The sequence below is a fragment of the Platichthys flesus genome, chromosome 10 (assembly GCF_949316205.1).
Source record: "Platichthys flesus chromosome 10, fPlaFle2.1, whole genome shotgun sequence".
In the NCBI taxonomy this organism is placed as follows: domain Eukaryota; kingdom Metazoa; phylum Chordata; class Actinopteri; order Pleuronectiformes; family Pleuronectidae; genus Platichthys; species Platichthys flesus.
The window spans coordinates 18,752,682-18,770,212 of record NC_084954.1 but is presented as its reverse complement, the minus strand read 5'-3'; the positions used below and the strand labels follow the sequence as shown (position 1 = coordinate 18,770,212).

At 44.8% G+C, this 17,531-nt stretch overlaps 1 protein-coding gene across 1 annotated transcript in view; it reads right to left on the bottom strand.

The window, feature by feature from the left end:
- The window catches only part of alk (ALK receptor tyrosine kinase), a 330,599-nt gene extending 315,575 nt beyond the window's left edge, over positions 1 to 15,024 (bottom strand). The window contains exon 1 of the mRNA XM_062398186.1: positions 13,974 to 15,024. Coding sequence (XP_062254170.1) covers positions 13,974 to 14,763 — 790 coding nt within the window. The 5' untranslated portion in view covers positions 14,764 to 15,024. The remainder of the gene's footprint in view (positions 1 to 13,973) is intronic.
- Between the last annotated feature and the right edge of the window lie 2,507 nt (positions 15,025 to 17,531).

Sequence of the window (17,531 nt, the reverse complement as noted above, 5' to 3'; positions counted from 1 at the left end):
ACATTAGACATATCAGAAACGATACGCTAGAGTGCGTCGAATGGGATTACGAACGAAATACACGTCATAGACACACCATGCCCATGTAGGGAGTCTCGCTACATGGCCACGGCTCCACTTGGCCACCGGGCCGCTGCTACCCGTCAGCCATTTAAGTGGGGACCCCCAGGACACCTCTAAACGTTGCTGGAGCTGAGGCTCTCACAGCCAGGCTCACCGGGGGTGAGGGGGGCGGGGCACTCAAAACAGGTCAATCTGAGGAGGGCTGTTTTAGACAGGGTAAAAAGGTTCTGTTTTAAATGATCCTTGTGGTATTTAACAAAAATATGTTACAGACATTTCATTAAGACCCCAAGGAACCATATCAACTGTGGTAAAATGGGCATACTATGTCCCCTTTAAAAGAATGCTTGGTCTGTTCCTCCACTCCATATTTTGTCATGAACAAACGCTGCAAATACACTGCAAGAAAACCATAGACTGTATATAAAGATGGATGCTTCCTCAAATTCTTCCCAATATCTAGAAATTAAGTCAAAGTATAGTGGATATATGAGCGCTGCCATCTTATTAATTTGTAGCCAGAGTCCGTGTGTTTCTGCAGTAGCCATCAGGGCAGGGAGCTGTGGTAGCAAAAATAACACTAAACAAACATTAGAGTGATAAGAACAATGAGAAAAAATGTTAATGTTTACTTTGAGTTTTTTAGGTTGGTACATGCCCCATCCACTAACATGGCGGAAGCAGGATCTTGTACTGTCGCCAGCCACTAGGTGGTGATCCAGACGCTTTGGCTTCACTTTTGGGTCTACACATGTCATCCATCTTAACACACAACTGCACATAAAACATATACAAATAGAATTTATTGATGTTTGTCTCAAACAGATATATTGCTTTGCATATGGTAGCTTCGCTTTTCCCCTCCTCTTCTGAAGAAACTGTCTCCCTCCACCTATTTTATTTTCCTACTCTCTCATGAAGTTCAGACGAACCTGATCTTGTCTCTGGGCGTCTTCCTGTGTGGGTGGCTGGCCCTGCTTTCTTCTGCATAAGGGGCAGTGGCCGGTCTAATGACCACACCACCTGTAGCGACACTAAGTCACGTTGGCTGCAACGACAAGGGGCGGACTAATCAAGTTCTGGTCCTTCAGTGCGGCATCCATTACACTGTACCACTGCCAGGTGGCAGCAGTCCCTGAGCAAAGCAAAAACATAAACAAAGAGTGACACACCGCCACTTCAACAGGACGTTAATCATTATGCATGGACACTGCCCAAATCTGTCTCCAACCCTTCCCCAGACATACAGGCAATGATACAAGCACTCAGAATCAATACTCTCTCCCATCCTCTTGTTGATTAATTTTGCCTGCTGGTGTAAAGACTCTTATTGGCCGCACATGAGTCAGTCGAGTCAGTGAGCTTCCAGGTAACCTCAGTAGTCCCTTGATTACAATTTTGCCTAAATGTTAACTTAATTTCAAAATAGCCTGTGAATCATTAAATTCCATTTTGTGCATTGGACAGTAATCCGTACCCCCAAACAATGGGGTCAAAACTATAAAGACAACACCTAGTAAAAAATAAAACTGACATAAAAAAAAAAAAAATTGCTAAATTTTAACCAAATCTGCCCAGGAACAGAAATGATACTTAGATTCCCATTATACAGAAAATATTGGATGGATACAGGATGGATATTACCCTGGCTTTATCTATCACTTTTCAAAGTGCTAAGTACAAACAGACAGCATGTCATGTTAATCCAGATACATCAGAGCCAGTTGCACATTTCAAGCGGACTAACAGATAAGGCCGGTCCCTATTGGGTTCCATGAGCACTCGCCAACCAACGAGCTTGATATATTTTGTTGGCTTGTGAAATAATTCTAGGCATATTTTCAACTATTATTGTGAAATGACCATTGTTTTTGAGTTTAAACAACTCTCTGCTTTTATAATCCTAAAGCGACATGCCATGAAACAGCAGTAGCAGTGATAGTAAAATAGTAAAAATGTCCACACAGGTCACCTTGCGATGCATCCTCTGTAATGTGGGCAGAGCAAGAGTACCTCCAATCATCTGGACTTTACTTGGCAAGGTGCAGACTTTTGAGCACGAACAGTACTCGAACTGTGACTGATGATGTTTCACAAGTCAACAAGAACGAGTGAATGCAGATGGAGAAAGGCCTTAGGTTGCCACAGAGCCACATAAAACAATGACAGCCCAACAGTTCTCACAGGCTGACTGGCAACCCTCATGACTAATATATCGACTTTGACATGGAACACCTGTCTCAGGATGGATATTACCCTGGCTTTATCTATCACTTTTCAATTTTGTCCCTACTGATAATAAATGGCTGGAGGGTGGGGTAACTGTTGCTTAAGAGAGCCAGACTAAAACTTGAGAAAAAAAGACTGAGCAGAACTTGGGACTTCATTAAACTTTTCTCATTGCACTCAGCTGAGAGGATAAGCTGTTTGGAGGCATTGGCGAGTTCAAAACAGCTCAATATTGACTTCCAGCAATTTCCGAAACTGAGTCAGTTATGCTTCCATCCCTTGACTGTGCCAGTCCAGGTCACAGAGCATGCTGGGACTGGTGCTCCGATAAGCCACAAACAGCACCTGTCATGACTGCCCCCCCCCCCCCATCCCAACACACACACACACAAACGTACACACCCCTCTGTGCCACAGCGGTGGCAGGTTGGTGCAGGGAGGATTGAACATTCCCAGTGTCTCCATGGAAAGGTGAATAGCCGGGATGAGGATGTGGGGTTGGGCAGGTTTCAAGGGATAAGCGGGTTCAGTGAGAAACTGCTCTTCTTTGCCCTTTCATGGCGAATCATGTCCCATTACGGGGGTTTTGTCCTGTGATGAGGATGCTGCTGGAGCTCCTCAACAATCCCATTACAGATCATAAAGGGAGCTGGGGATGTGGCCTGAGAGCACTCAGGCTGCTCCTCTACGGCTGCCAGGCTTTGTGTGTATGAGGCCTGCGCCACGTTGGTTAATGGCTTTTTAACTCCAGGTGAATGATGGGAGCTTTTCTTCTCTTCATGTTCCCCCCTGATTCTTAATGCTCAGCGGTTAACGTCACAGGGACTGGTTTGATTCAGCTCAAATGTAAGTTTGGCTTAAGATGTGTGAAAAACCAAGGACAGCCTTGACAACAGAGAAAAGCTTAGTGGCAGTGCTTCACTGGCCTGGAAAGACCACGGGTGTGTTGCGCTGCCCCCGAAATGCTTCCCTCTTCCTCCTTATTCCCTCAGATTTCTGTGCTGGTATCCTGCTAGCTGTCCAAAAACTGTAAAAAAGTGAAATGAGAAGCTGGAAACTCTCCATTAATTTGTGAAAGGGGTCATTTTCTGTGGCAGACGCAGAAAAAAGTCATTACCCACATCTGCAGATTCCCATCAGCTCTGCCGACCCTTGCAGTATAGTTTTAGATCATTGTTTTCATTTTCTGGCCAACAAACTCTGCTCTTATTAAGCTGTTTTTTGACTGCAGCAGCGTTTTTCAGCAGGAAGCGCTCATAAGCCCACTGCATGCCACCTACCCAGCACAGACTTATACACAGGTCAATATAGCCAATAAATTTGCTCCATGAATACCCACAGACAGAAATTTTGACTTAACTGCAATAATACAGGTTTAGAATTGATATAAAATACCCTGAGGGCTTTTGTCTGGGTTACAGTGAGCAGAACACGGTGGTCTGAAATTGTAGGAACTATGAATTTGACTGCATTATGACTTGTGACTAATGAGCACCATGTACATTATGGTCGTTTCCCAAGCTTGAGAGAAGCTCCCCCAAACGCCCAGTTCTTACCCATCCCCCGGCAGATTTGATGACACTGCCCTGAAGTAACTCTATCCCTTCTGTTCTTATTCCTCAGCAAAGACAGCAACCAGCTTTTAAGGGAGACATATCATGCTCATATTCCGGGTAATCATTTTAATTAGTGCCATTAATTGAATTTGTTCAGAAAACATCACTTTCCTTACTTTGTCCATTACTGCAGCTCCTCTTTTCAGCCTCTGTCGGAACGCTCTGTCTCTTTAAGGCCCCCCCTCCTGATAAAGCCCAGCCTGATCTGATTGGCCAGCCAGCCTACTCTGTTGTGATGTGTAAAAACTATGCAGGAAATGTCGGCCTCTGGACTTGCTCTACTAGACGTTGTCGGGAGGTGAAGTCTCCAGACTGGCCACTAGACAAGCATTTTGCTTATGTGGGGCTGGATCCCTCTTGAGACTAGGGGTCGTTCAACTTCCTCATTGAGTTGAACTGCAGCCTGTAACTAGGCGGCAGAAGTAAAGGCTAAGCAAACTGGTGACGCTGATCAGAGAAATCCTCTGTAGACCATCTCTCATTCGCCCTCTGTGGTCGACGCAGCCCAAGGAAAAGGGGATCTTAGTTTGTCCCTAAACTCTAGGCACAGCTAGAGACTTTTTAACGTTTTTAATTTTGTATTTTTTTTTTTTTTTTTGTTCTTAAATGCACATTAATGAAATGTTAGCGACATTTTAAGAAATCATTTGTTCTCCATGAGTTTCTCTAATTTCTTTCTTTGCCATACAGGGTTTTGAATGTGTGTGGTCAGTGATGTTTGAAACTGAACGTGGGAGGAGAATATAAATCACTGAGGGTTGGGGCAGTAATGTTGAAGGGAACTTCAATCGTAGTCCCTCCTTATCTTATAACCTACTTAGACAGAACAAAGGGCACAAAATGAGGCCATGATGGCATCATCGCATTCAAATTGGCGAAAATCCTCTGTGTAACTTCCAGAAACGTATGACCAGTCAAATATGCACATGATTTTCCTCTCTTATTATGAAAGTGGAGCATCTCAGGGAGGAAGTGTGAACTTCACGTTGCGTACAGCTCAGTGTACAGTATGCATTCATCTCCACACCTAGCTCCGAGCTCAACTCCAGCGCCGAGGCCGCTTATAAGCATCGCCATTAATCAAACAGGCAGCTCGCACTTTAAAAAAAAAAGAACAAGCAAGTGGCACAAATAACTAAAACATCAGGGGGAAGGAGGAGAAGAAGAAAAAAAGACAGCGTTGAATAAGAATTGAAAATGAAAATCCCAGCCAAAGTCACCCTGAGTCTGGCTAATTTACAAAAACAGTGACAAGAGCATTAACTACACTGAGAGTGATTAATATCTTAAAAAGACACTGCTGTCTACATACTCAGTGTGTTTACATGTAATCTCCACTTTGGCTAGCAACACGTTTTCATATTTCAAGCGTGGCCAGCTACAGAATGCTCACAGCTTGTCTTCTCGGGCAACAGTTGCACTCCCCAAGCTCTTGAGATGGAGCCAAGTAACGTCAGGGCCGGTGCACAGGCCGAACATCTCCCCGGCTGCCAAATAAATGGTTTCTTCACTTCCTGCAAGTGAAGCATCAGCTGTCTCATTACAGTCCTGTTGAGTTCCACTGTCACATGTGCCCTTTTTGCAGGTTCAGGGGGCTTCTCATTAAAAAGCCCTAATTTTTCAGCCGTGCACGGTGCCACGGAGAGGAGCTGCTTTCTTAAATCGAGGCCATTGGAATAGAAAGTGCTGCGTTTGCAATCTTTCATGGAGGTTTAACATGTGAATACAGCATGGAAAAGTGTTTGTGGTGACTCCAGGGCGGTAATCCTGTTATTTCACTGTGCTCAGGCAGTCAGATTTTTGGTGTTTATATTGCAGATGCTGTAAGTGTCTTATGATTCACATTTGGAAATACGGGTAAATCAATGAATCCAGAATTCTGCCACTCTCACTGCTGCCAGACAATCACAGATTCAGCTTTTTTCGCCTTCAGGTATTATTTTCTCAACTGCTCTGTTATGAATTCAAGTCCACTTAGCAGCTAACACGTGCACTTGACCACGCTCGGGATGACCCGCTGTATCGATTAGCTGAGCGGGGCCTAACGGGTCTTCCGGGGCGTCCCAACACGCCGCCAACAGCTTGACTGAATTGATCATAGAAATGCACAAGTAATAAAGTGACATGGCATTTTGACTTCCTATTGATTTCCCCATTAGTGGCTGATTGATACAAGCTTTGAATGTCAAGAGCTTCATTGATTGACACAAGTCCATGCACTCGCTTGTAATATAATGTCACTTCTCCAGCAGCTTTGCATCCTTCCACCTGGACAAACTAAATTAAAGGTCAGCAGGTGCACGGGGTCGTTGAACTATGTTCCCACCAAATGTGTTTAAGAGCGCGTTACTCCTCCAGCTCAGCTCCTGTGAGAGAGGCACCCAGGGGGGATCTTACTGTTGGGGGGAAGGATAAGCAGAGAAATGTCTCCTGTCACCTGGCTCTCTCCCTGGATCTGACCCTTCCACCGCCCTAAATGACCCTGAACAGTCTGTGTCCTATAACAGAAGTAAGGTGTTTTCCATACTCATGCATTTGGTTTCACTGGGGCCTGTGTACCTATTTACAGTAGCAGTAGAGAAGTAACACCCATCAAAATCCCCTCTAAAGGGAATAATATTAGACTTTGTTTTCCTGAAGAACCCGATCTCTAATATTTAGCTGTAACCGTGTAAAAGTCCACAACACTATGAAGCTTATAGACACTGAATATAACATTGTTTGTATTTTTTCAATGATTTGAGACTTAATTTATTTCCAAAATGATCCAGACATGCAGCAAGCCAAAATCAAAATAACAATATGTTATTTTTTATAGCACCTATCTAAACAAGGTTACAGAGTGCTTCACAAAATCCAGGGCAAAGGTATTCAATTCAGTTCAATGCACTTAGAACCTAATTGTTTCAAACCGGTTCAATGTAACCAAACATTCTGTAACATTAATACACATCCGACAAAGCGAACGGCTTGAAAATCGGATGAGAGTTCACTGAGTTATGAACATTATAATTGTAGATAGATTTCCTGCCTCTCGTGTGCATCAGGAGATGCCGCTGCACGTACCGAGGAGGCCTGAGTTAGATTCAAGATTCAACTGTGGTCAAACAGACAGGCTGAAATCTGGTTAAATGTAAATTTGTCTTTTTCTATCGAGTGATGGAATTACAGCAGCGAGTCTGACATGTCCTTTGTCTCGGGGCTGAGACTTACTTACGGGGAGTCAGTGAGAGATGGCATCGCTCAGAGATGGAGGGGGGGGGGGGGGGGGGGGTGAGCCATTAACCAAACCACTGTGAGGGGGTTACAATCTGTCACAGTGTAAGAAAGCTTCTGTCATAGTTTGCCTCTATAATTAGCGAATATGCGCTCAGTGTATATTGTGTTATTATATAAAATAATCTTTGCTTATGTTTGTTCTGATATTGAGGGGGGCGACTCTCTGGTGTCCTCACTCCATCTTCATCACAAGTAATGCCTGAACTCTTCCTTCTTGGTCCAAGGAGACGGAACCTCTAAATACAAAGAAGACAAGCTCAAGATTCAAGGGATTATGGGTAGACTGAGGTGGACGTGGCCATTTGAAAAAGAAGGGTTAGTGTTCCAAAATACAAGAAGTTAACCAAACCAAAGTCTTAACTTTGACATTTAAAAGCGCTAACACATTAATAGAGTGGATTACCCAATCTCAGAAGATTTGACCTGCCATGTTTGCAGTACTCATGCAGACAAAAACAGGGAACTGTTGTTTTCATTTTCATTAATAGAAATATGAACCTACCGATTATTGAACAAGGACGCTTCACAAGTGTCCCTGGTCTGCCTATCCTCTCTCTCTCCCCCTACCCCCCCCACCCCATATCTCTCTCTTACTTCTCACCTCTCTTTCCTCTCCTCCCCATTTTTCCCCGCTCACCCCAACCGATGCAGATAGAAAAATGAGGTCTTGAATGTAAAGTGCCTTGAGAAAATGCATAATATGATTTCGCGCCGTACAAATAAAATTGAATTGAATTAAAATGCTGTTTCCCCCCCGGTTTGAACATTTAAGTAGACTTATAAGTACACAACATATCAGCAACATAGCATATATACAGTAAGTGCAGAAGCAACCTATACGTCAAAAAGCCAAAAGGTAGATATGAGGTGAGCTGCAATCACGCAGCCAGATGTTCTGCCGCAGCGGCCCCTCACGCCCTCAGCAAAACTCCCATAACTGCTCTCGAAGCTGATGTGTGTTCCACTTTGTCAGGAGACAAGAGAAATGCATTTAGGATTAAGAAAATTCAAATGTATTCATCTTCCAACAAGTAACCTCTTTCAAAAGGGCCATGAGCAACGCAGGGTAAACAAGGTGCCGAGCGTGTAATCTAGCTTTATAAATTTGCACTTCACTCTCTTTATGTTTCAGAAGAAATCGCTATAGTTGCCCGACGGTTAAGACACGCACGCACACACACACACACACACACATACGCAGACACACTAAGATTCTGTTTTAAGCCTCTCAAAGGAGCACAGGGCTGGGGATGCTCAACCGAAACTCACAACATTGTGTGTTTGCTTTTGAGGCAGCACTGAGGGGGCAAACACGGGGAGAAAAGCCCCAGGGTACACTGCTCCTCTCAGGCATGATGGTGGCCCTCTCTTACTGCGGGGGCCTCAATCACCATGCTCGGCGGTTTTATGAATGCACTCTTTGCTAATGGCGTGCTGAAGGAACACGAACATCTTAAAGAGCCCAGTGGCAGGTATGTGCAGGTTAATGAAGCAGGGCTCCCCCACTTCCTCCTGCTTCTAATGCTGAAATCATTTAATGATTCTCTTGCTGCCTATTTATGGCCCTGCTTGGTGAACATAACAGAGGTTAATAAAGTAGAGGTCAACTCTTAATCACACCTGCCCAGCGCTGTTTTTCCCTTTTCCTACACTGCAACTCATAGAAACATTTCTCATTAATGATCTCCCCCATAGGGCACATAGGGCAGATAAGTATAAATGTTCTATGCAGCGTTTAATGCCTTGACTCCCGTAGGCACGTTCGCCTGATCGTCAAATTATTCCCGGTGCCATGGCGGGTATTTATTTCATGCTAATAGCCGGCATCTTACCGGAGGCTGAAAACAACAAGTGTTGCGTGCAAGTTACACAGATAAATGCCAGAAACTGTCCAATCCAGTTTGTAAAAATAATCGACAGAGCAAAACAATACACAGGGGAGCCTTGGCAGGTGTTACAAGCGGTTACAAGAAGGGAAAAGAATTGACAGATGTGTCTGTACAGGTGTGTGTGCGTGTGTGTCTGTGTGTGTGTCTGTGACTGTGCATCAACAATGGGTCAACACATTTGTGCCTTGTAAAATCTCATAATGTAATAACTGCCCATGATAATCTGTGGCTCTGCAAACACGCTGCACAGTAATCTAGAGGGCGGCTGTGGAATCCACCTGTGTGGAGTCCACCTGTCACTACATCAAAGTCTGAACCTTAAATAGAATAAAGTGAAACTAAATTCAATTTGAAGAAAGGAACAAGCACAGTTGTTTTCTGAGGAGAATATTAATCGACGTGTTAAGGGTACGGCGTGCACCTCCACATAACACCAGCTGACAGTTCTCTGTTGTAGCTGTCCATTGTCTGTGCCTGCTTATTCCTGAAAGACGCTGGAGCTCTGGTCGGACTATGTAGAGGTAATCAACGTTATATTGGTGATTTTTATTCTTCCATGTCTTCTGTATAAATGTATAATATGGCAAATGCATGCTGAGCAAAACACTTTCTGAATCTAAAGAGCTAGGCCTTGTGTAAAAGGAGCTATATGCATGTTTTCACTATTGCTACACAAACAGCACTAGCGCAAACTTCACCTTCCTTTATTACCCAGGAGCTTTCTCCCACAGTGGGAAAACATGTAAAAAATGTCAATAGAACATTAAACTGCAGTAAAATCCTATAATAATAGTAAAAAAAACATTGTGCTATAATATTAGAATTATGGTTCATGCAAAGAAAACATCTTGACTTTAATATAGTTGTAGATCGGAACGCAGCAATGATGATCCCCACTGCCCTCTACGCACACAGACAAACACACACACACACACACACACACACACACGCACACACACACACACTGTTTTCATGGGAAAGTACAGCAGGCATTTTTGGCCTTTAACACAACAGATGTGACTATAACGGCGAATTGTTGTTTATGTGTGGGAATACAAACAACTCATTTTAAGATTGTAATTTTTTCATGATTAGCCATATGATAGTTTGTCATTGGCATAAAATAGATCAATTGTGTTTATTCATACATTGTAAGGTAGGCGTAGTCTAAAGCACATAAACTACATAATAATAAAAAAAAAAAGAATAATGAGTTACCGAGCAGATAAAACATTTGACTGCATGGCAATTGGTGATATCAGTCTGTTAGTGATCTCAATTACAATGTGTATTTTTTTGTTATCAGATGATTTGTCTAAATACCAGATGTGGTTGGCCAATCCCCAGTCGTTTTTTTACATAATAAAAAATTTCCTGCATTAAAGAGAAGGGGGGAAAGGGCTTGTTTTGTTTCAACAGCGTGTCTTGTTCTAAAATCGTGTAGGTCCCATTGACATTTTCATTCATAAACATAAACCCTGCCATGCACAGGAGTCGGGATTACATTCATGGCAGATGCTGGTAATTCATGCAGTCGGAGACAAAGCTGCTTTTGTCAGATCAGACTCTATAGGAACGGCTGCTCTCTTTGTTTTGAGCATTGTTCTATTGATGCTGTTATTTGTCCCATTCCCACTGTTCTTGACAAAAAGGAGAATCACTGAGGTGATGTGTTTTCAATACGGCTCATTATCGTACCACATTTGGAGTGAGTGAAAGCATCTACATCTCCACGCTGAAGCTTCCCTCAGGAAGTCACTCTGCTCCTCTGAGCTGTCCTCCATGATTAAAGACTTGATCAATTTCTGGGTTATGTGAGGATGAAGGATGGAGGAGATGTGATATAAGAGAAATGATCATGGACGCAATAAACAACTGACAGCAGCCTATTCATTTGAATGAGGAGCCGCTGTCTTTGCACTAACAGGGGTGTTTGTCTGCATTAATGGATGAGCTGAAATTATATCTTTGTTTCTTTTTAAATTGTTTCCTTTGTAAACCTGCCTGCTCGGAATGTTCTGTTCTCTTGTCCTGTGTTAATGCTCCGGAGCTACGTCAGAATTATTCTTCAGCATTAGTGAGTCCTCCTCACACTGCTCGACAATACCCTGTCACCATTTATTGTTTATGCGCTGAACATTGTGTGCAGAGCTTGTCTTAAACGGTCTTTGGTGCAGAATGAGAAAACGTTGTGTTATTCCTGATCGGTATATCTGTAGTAAGATTTGATAGTTAATTCAAATTCAGATGTTTGTTAACCGCTTAAGTAATCAAAACAATCTCAGACCAAGTTCACATCTTTGCAATTAAAAGCTTTTTCCAACAATTGCCAAATTGGATGTGATCCTTTGAATGTTGTTGCCATGACTGAGATCAGTGCCCGTGCCTTGTGTCTGTCTCAGTCCGACAGCAGGAAACAGTAACAGTCAGTCAGGCAGACGGACAAACAGACCGACGTTTGTGGAATCAGTAGGTCGATAATGGATCAGTCATTCTACTTATGTGCTAGCAGAGTTTGGCTTCTCATTTTGTGTCGAGTTGGCTTAACCATTTCACCAGAATGACTACACAACACAATATTCCCCATGGATATGCAGTGCATGCCAGAACAAAAATTAATTTCCTGCTTAACCGAGGACAGTTTACAGAGGACGACAGGTGCAAACAAGTTCCTTCAATTGAACAGCAAAAGACGTTGTTTGCTGCCCTGCACAACAACAACAACACTCGTGTGGATCTGCCTGCCGTTAACAGCAGGACATAATCGACACAATATTACTGATACAAACATTGAAAAATGTCCTGATCATACAGGTTCCAGCCACCATTCAAGTTAGGTCACTGTACACAGACACAAGGACACCAGCTGCTTGAAGGCTGTTGAGAGCAGTGGACATTTTCTATCCAAGCTGATTAAAGAGGAAACTGGAAACTACACAGCAGTGTGTCTGTGTGTGGGTATGTTTTGTCTCTCTTTTTTTTGCGCATATCTTGGTATGGTAAAGATCAGGGTCTGGTTTGAAATCCACATTTTCAACACTGCCAATAAAAACCTTTGTCGAATCCCGATTGTATCTCTCCCTCTGAGAACATTACAAATCCCCCCTCAGTGACTCTGATGCAACTGCTTTGTCACGTGATCACAAAGACATGTCAAACACATGGAACTGGAGTGTGGAACTCCAATTCCATACTGATCCACAGGACCAGTTTGGCTGGTCAGAGGTTGGAATGACAAAGGGGCACTCACCAGAGATGATGTCCTCACTGCAAAAATATCCCCTGCTGGCTTCCCACCTGAAACCATCACCAGCTGTGTTGTCTGACTGGCTGGTGGGAGCAGCAGGGCCCAGTTTGATGTGTATGAAGCATGTCCGCCGTGTGTGCAACATTGCAACTGCAGCTCAAAGGGTTAACAACACTGCCATTACAACAATACAGCAAAGTTCTCATGTTTCATTTAAAAAACGCCACCAAATTCACAATGCAATGCACAGCGCAGTAACCAACACGACATGTAATAGTTTGTTACCCAACATGCCGTTTCTACAATCTGTACAATTTGGTTGTGTGCATTTCCATGTTTGCATGTGTTCTTATATGTGCAGACATGCCTGCAGGTGAAGAAGGGCTTCCTCCTTAGTCTATCAGCTCACAGCCGAGCCAGCCTCCACTCTGCCTTTGTCCGATAGGTTGTGTTGGATATTTTCTGGGCCAGCCTCCCTCATCAAAGTGATTAAGCAATTACACTGATTGTGCCGATGCTCAAAAGAACGAGGGAAGGGCCCTCGAGTATTGAGTGCTAAAGCTTTCTTGGAGATAACAGCTTAATTTGTGCCTAATCAAAATAAAAACCTGTTCTCTTACATCTCCAACCTTCCTTCAAGCGGTGGGTGGCTCAGGGGATTGAGAAGGTATCGTTAAGGGGGGAACCAGTATGATCTGCTGGGGCCGTTTCTAACTTAAATAGCTTTGCATTGGGGTCTTGTGCAATGTGCAGGCATCTTATTATCAGGCGACTGCACCTCTCCTCCCCTGCTAATGAAATAATAATTACCATCTCAGAACTGATAACGATGGCAGCCTCTAAAGATGTTGCATATACTCAGTGTGGATCCCAACTGGAAATAATGAAAGTTTGGTAATTAAATCAACATGCATTTGTCTCTCAGCAGTGCTGTGGTGGGCATCAATAATGAAACATGAGTCTGGAGAGTCAGAAACAGCAACTAAAGGCGAGGAGTCCCTCTCTCTCCCTCTCTTCTCTCCCTCTCTCACCCTCTGTCTCCCTCTGACACACACACACACAGACGCGCCTCAGTCGTCATTTTTCCCATCAGGTCATTAAATTCCTTTACTCGCTCATTGCCACCATGAAAACCACCACTGCATTTGTACGCACACGCTGGATCCAACATCAAAAATTAATCACAGCAGAACTTAAATCACAACCGTGACTGAGCAACATGAATTAGGCCTGCTGACGCATTCATGTGTGTGTGCTCATGTGTTGTGTATGATAGTGGGGACAAATTAAGGTTTGAAACTATAGCTATGAGGACATATGGTTGGTCCTCACATGTCCAAATTACTTTTTGAGGTTCAGACTAGGGGACAGGGTCAGAGTTAAGCCGTTTGGTGAGATGGTTAAGAGAATGCAATAGAATATTTTACAAATGATAACATATATCCGTGTGTGTGGTCCAGGTATCGCTCCTGTTGTGGGGACGGGAATCTGTTTGCATAGTCACATTAATGCTGTCTCCAGGAAATCAATATAATGTCCCCTGAAGTCATAAAGACAAGGCTGTGTGTGTGTCTTTGTGTGTGTGTGTGTGTCTTTGTGTGTGTGTGTGAGGGAACACCATGGGAAGGCATGAGTGGAGGGGCGACTCACCCTGGGAAGAGATCTGTAAGAAGAGGCGCGGGTCTGCAGCGCGTATGGCCGCCGTGTACCGATCCTCGATGCCGGGCACCTGCGCCTTTTTCTCGGGCATGAGGCGCACCCTGAGCCGGCCCCCCTCCGCGCCCAGCCACCCCTCCATGACAGACGTGAGGTCCATTTCCAGGGTGAACTCCGGGGCCTCCTCGTACACAGACAGCCCCCCACATCCCGTCTTGACTATATCCTCTCCGATCTCCACCACCACGAGGTTGGAATTCCTGCTGTCCTTCGTCAGGCCCAGTTTCAGAACTTTGGACAGCGGCCGCTTGTAGAAGAAGGGGAGCTGTCCATCAGCAGAGCCGTTCCTCGGTGCTGAATCCGCAGCAGCCGAACTGGGCTCCACAAAAGTGGCCACGGTTTTCTGCAGGGGTACGCAGTGCATTTTCAAGTTTGCGCTCACGGTGTAACATCCTCCAAAAGTCTGGCAGTCACCGTTCAGCGGTCTCTTAATGAACTCCGCCAGGTAATTGCGCAACAGAGAGGGGACCGCAAAATCCACGGAGAGGGTTCTCCTTTTGATTCTGGAGTGTATGGTCTGGTTCAAGTCTCTTTTGCCCCCGGTCTCCCCACTGTTACCACCACCACCACCACCACCACCACCACCGCTGCTGCTGCCGCTGCTGATGTTGCTGAAGCCGGCGGTGGTGGAATCCGTCCCCGCTGTGCTCCTTGGCGAGGCGCACTGCAGCCCAGCGAAAAATGCCGCAGAACAAACAAGCAAGAACAAGATCCTGGCGTCCATGGTGAAAACAAATGTCAGTCTCTTCGTGCAGGTGAAGCCCCGCTCTAAATCCGGCCGCTCAACGCGTCACACACATTAAGTGCAAAAATCACAAAGTGCGAAATCGATGATGCTGCGGGTCCCGCGCCTCTTCGCCGGTGCGCACCCGTGGCAAGACGAAGGGGAATCGTTTTGTCTTTTCTTACATGTGTTTGCTGGTGACTGTTGCCGTCCTCCCTTCTTCTCCACTCGGGAAAAGTGCCATTGCTGCGTCCTGTTCCCCGCGCACCCAGGTGGACACGCACACTCACGCACAGCACCTTGCAGACGATGCGTATTATCGCAGCCCGGCGCGTCGCTCCCCGGGACGCTGCTTGGTATGCCGCTCGGCTGCGCTCCGGTCGCTTTTCAAAGACTCCCAGTCTCTTGGCACAGTTGTGACGGCGGCACAAGTGGTCTCTCTGTCAGCGGCGAGATAGAGCGTCGTTCCCCCTTTCTCTCTCTCTCTCGCTCTCTCTTTCTCCCTCTATCCCCCTCTTCCTCACAGCCAAATACTGAATCCAAAACGAGTTTGGAGACGCCGAGTGTCCATTAAAGTTTAGAATACAATCACATCCGGCAGCTGCCTCTCGGCTTGATTGTCTGCTGTGGATCCCGGTGCTGACTCGGTTGAGCTCCGGTGCAGCTCCTGTCGGTAAAGTCACTCACCGATCTGACGTCAACGTGAGCTGTTTTCTTGCAAACACGACTCCCCTGAGAAAGAGCCAGAGCGCGAGCATCCGCCGGTGTGGACGCGTCTACTGCGCCCTCAGCGCAGCCGTAACGGTGCGTGTGTCTGAATTGGGATTAGAGCTGCCAGGAGGACAGAACAGCACAGCTCCACACTGATTCTTTTTTCTTTTTTTTTTCTTTCAATGAATCACCGAGCCTTTGTGTGTCCGGAAATTGGATTGGATTAGTCGCACTCTACCGGTTGTGCGACAAACAAATAGTTTCAGAGGGAGGCAGTTTGGGTTGGAGCCCATTTGGTTGTATTATACCCTTATGTGCAGAGCCCGGCGTATAATACCAGGAGGCATATGTCAGTACGTGTTTGCCACAGTCGACACTACATTATTATTGAGACTAGGAATCAAGGGGTCAAGGCTGGGAAGTATGGCTTAAAATGCCCCCCATCCAAATCCTAATGTTCACTGCAACTATCTCTCTCTATCTCTCCCTCTCCCTCTCTCTCTCTCTCTCTCTCTCTCTCTCTCTCTCTCTCTCTACCTCTCTCTCTCTCTCTCTCTCTCTCTCTCTCTCTCTCTATCCCTCTCCCTCTCTCTCTGAGCCAAAACGAAGTTGAGACACCCGCTAGATGGCGTCAACACATACACATGCGTTATAATTCACCATCCTCGTTTCACTCGCAAATCCATTAATGCTATAATTGCTGTGGATTTTTTTTACAAAGTCTCATTAGAGCCTAATCTACAGAGGAGGAGGACTGGGGCCATGTGTGAACTTTTCATGAGTTAAGGAATGTTTCAATCAGATGGAGAGTGGGGGGCAGTTTTTCAGACCTGAGGCCAAACATCGGAAAAAAAGGAACTCAAATGTTGTGAGGTTCACACTGTTTGTAAATCAATTAAATTAGCTAATTAACCGAAAATCAGTAGCAAAAATGTAGACATACTTTCCCATACTTGCGCATCGTGCTGCGAACGGACGGGGTCCAGTCAATGGTGGAATGAGCTCCCCATTGACATAAGGACAGCAGAAAGTCTATACATCTTCTGCAGCAAACTAAAAACACACCTCTTCCCACTATACCTTGAATAAAACTTTAAACTAACAATTTAGAGGCACTTAAATAGCAGTTACCCAGGGTTTCTTGACGAAATTGTACTTTCTTGAATCTTGTTGTTCTGGGTTTGTACCCTCATGGTTCAATGCACTTATTGTAAGTTGCCTAGGAGAAAAGCGTCAGCTAAATGTAATGTAATGTAATGTAATGAAAGGTATGAACAGTGCAACCCTATATACGTGTCCTTTTCACCTGAGGACACGTATATAGGTCCCCAGGTGTCAATCACCTTTTCATGAGCCCTGCCTGGTGAAAGGGTCGGTAAAACGCTTTTCTTCTGTGTTCAGCTGAAGGTGATTGGCTTCTCATTGAGAGAGAGTTTTAAAACCCACATTTGCTGAGTCCTTATTCTTTTGTGATGCTGCGTACTTGTTCAGTGATTTCCACAGTAGTGGCAGGAAAGAAATGAAGATATGTAAATGATGAAAACAGAAAGGATTTTTTTAGAAATCCTCTTGGGTCCCCAATGAGTTGTAGTTGGAGGTGTGTGCGTGTGTGTGTGTGTGTGTGAGAGAGAAAGAAAGAGTATGTGTCTGTTTAAATTAATAACTGGAAATACAATGGGATTTGTGACGAATAAAGAAAGACAAGAAGGATCTGTTCAGCTGTGATTCAGCGGTCATTCCTGCACATGCCGACCAGCTCCCTCTTCCACCATTTTCTCCTGAAAACACACAACTGATACTTCTCTTGGAAATTTGAAAACACTGACTTGACACCACCGGTCCATGGAAGGATTCCTCCCAGGAGAGAGCAAACAGTGCTGAGGAGTGTGCAGCAAATGTTTTAGGGTTCACGAACTGGTTACAGTTTCTACATTTGCATGAAAAGGTCTATTATTACATGCCTACTGCGTTCATTCCCATCAACAGCTCTTCACTGCAGCGGTGCCCCTCTACCTATACCACTTGATGCAATCTCATATTCATGGTCATGGCCATTT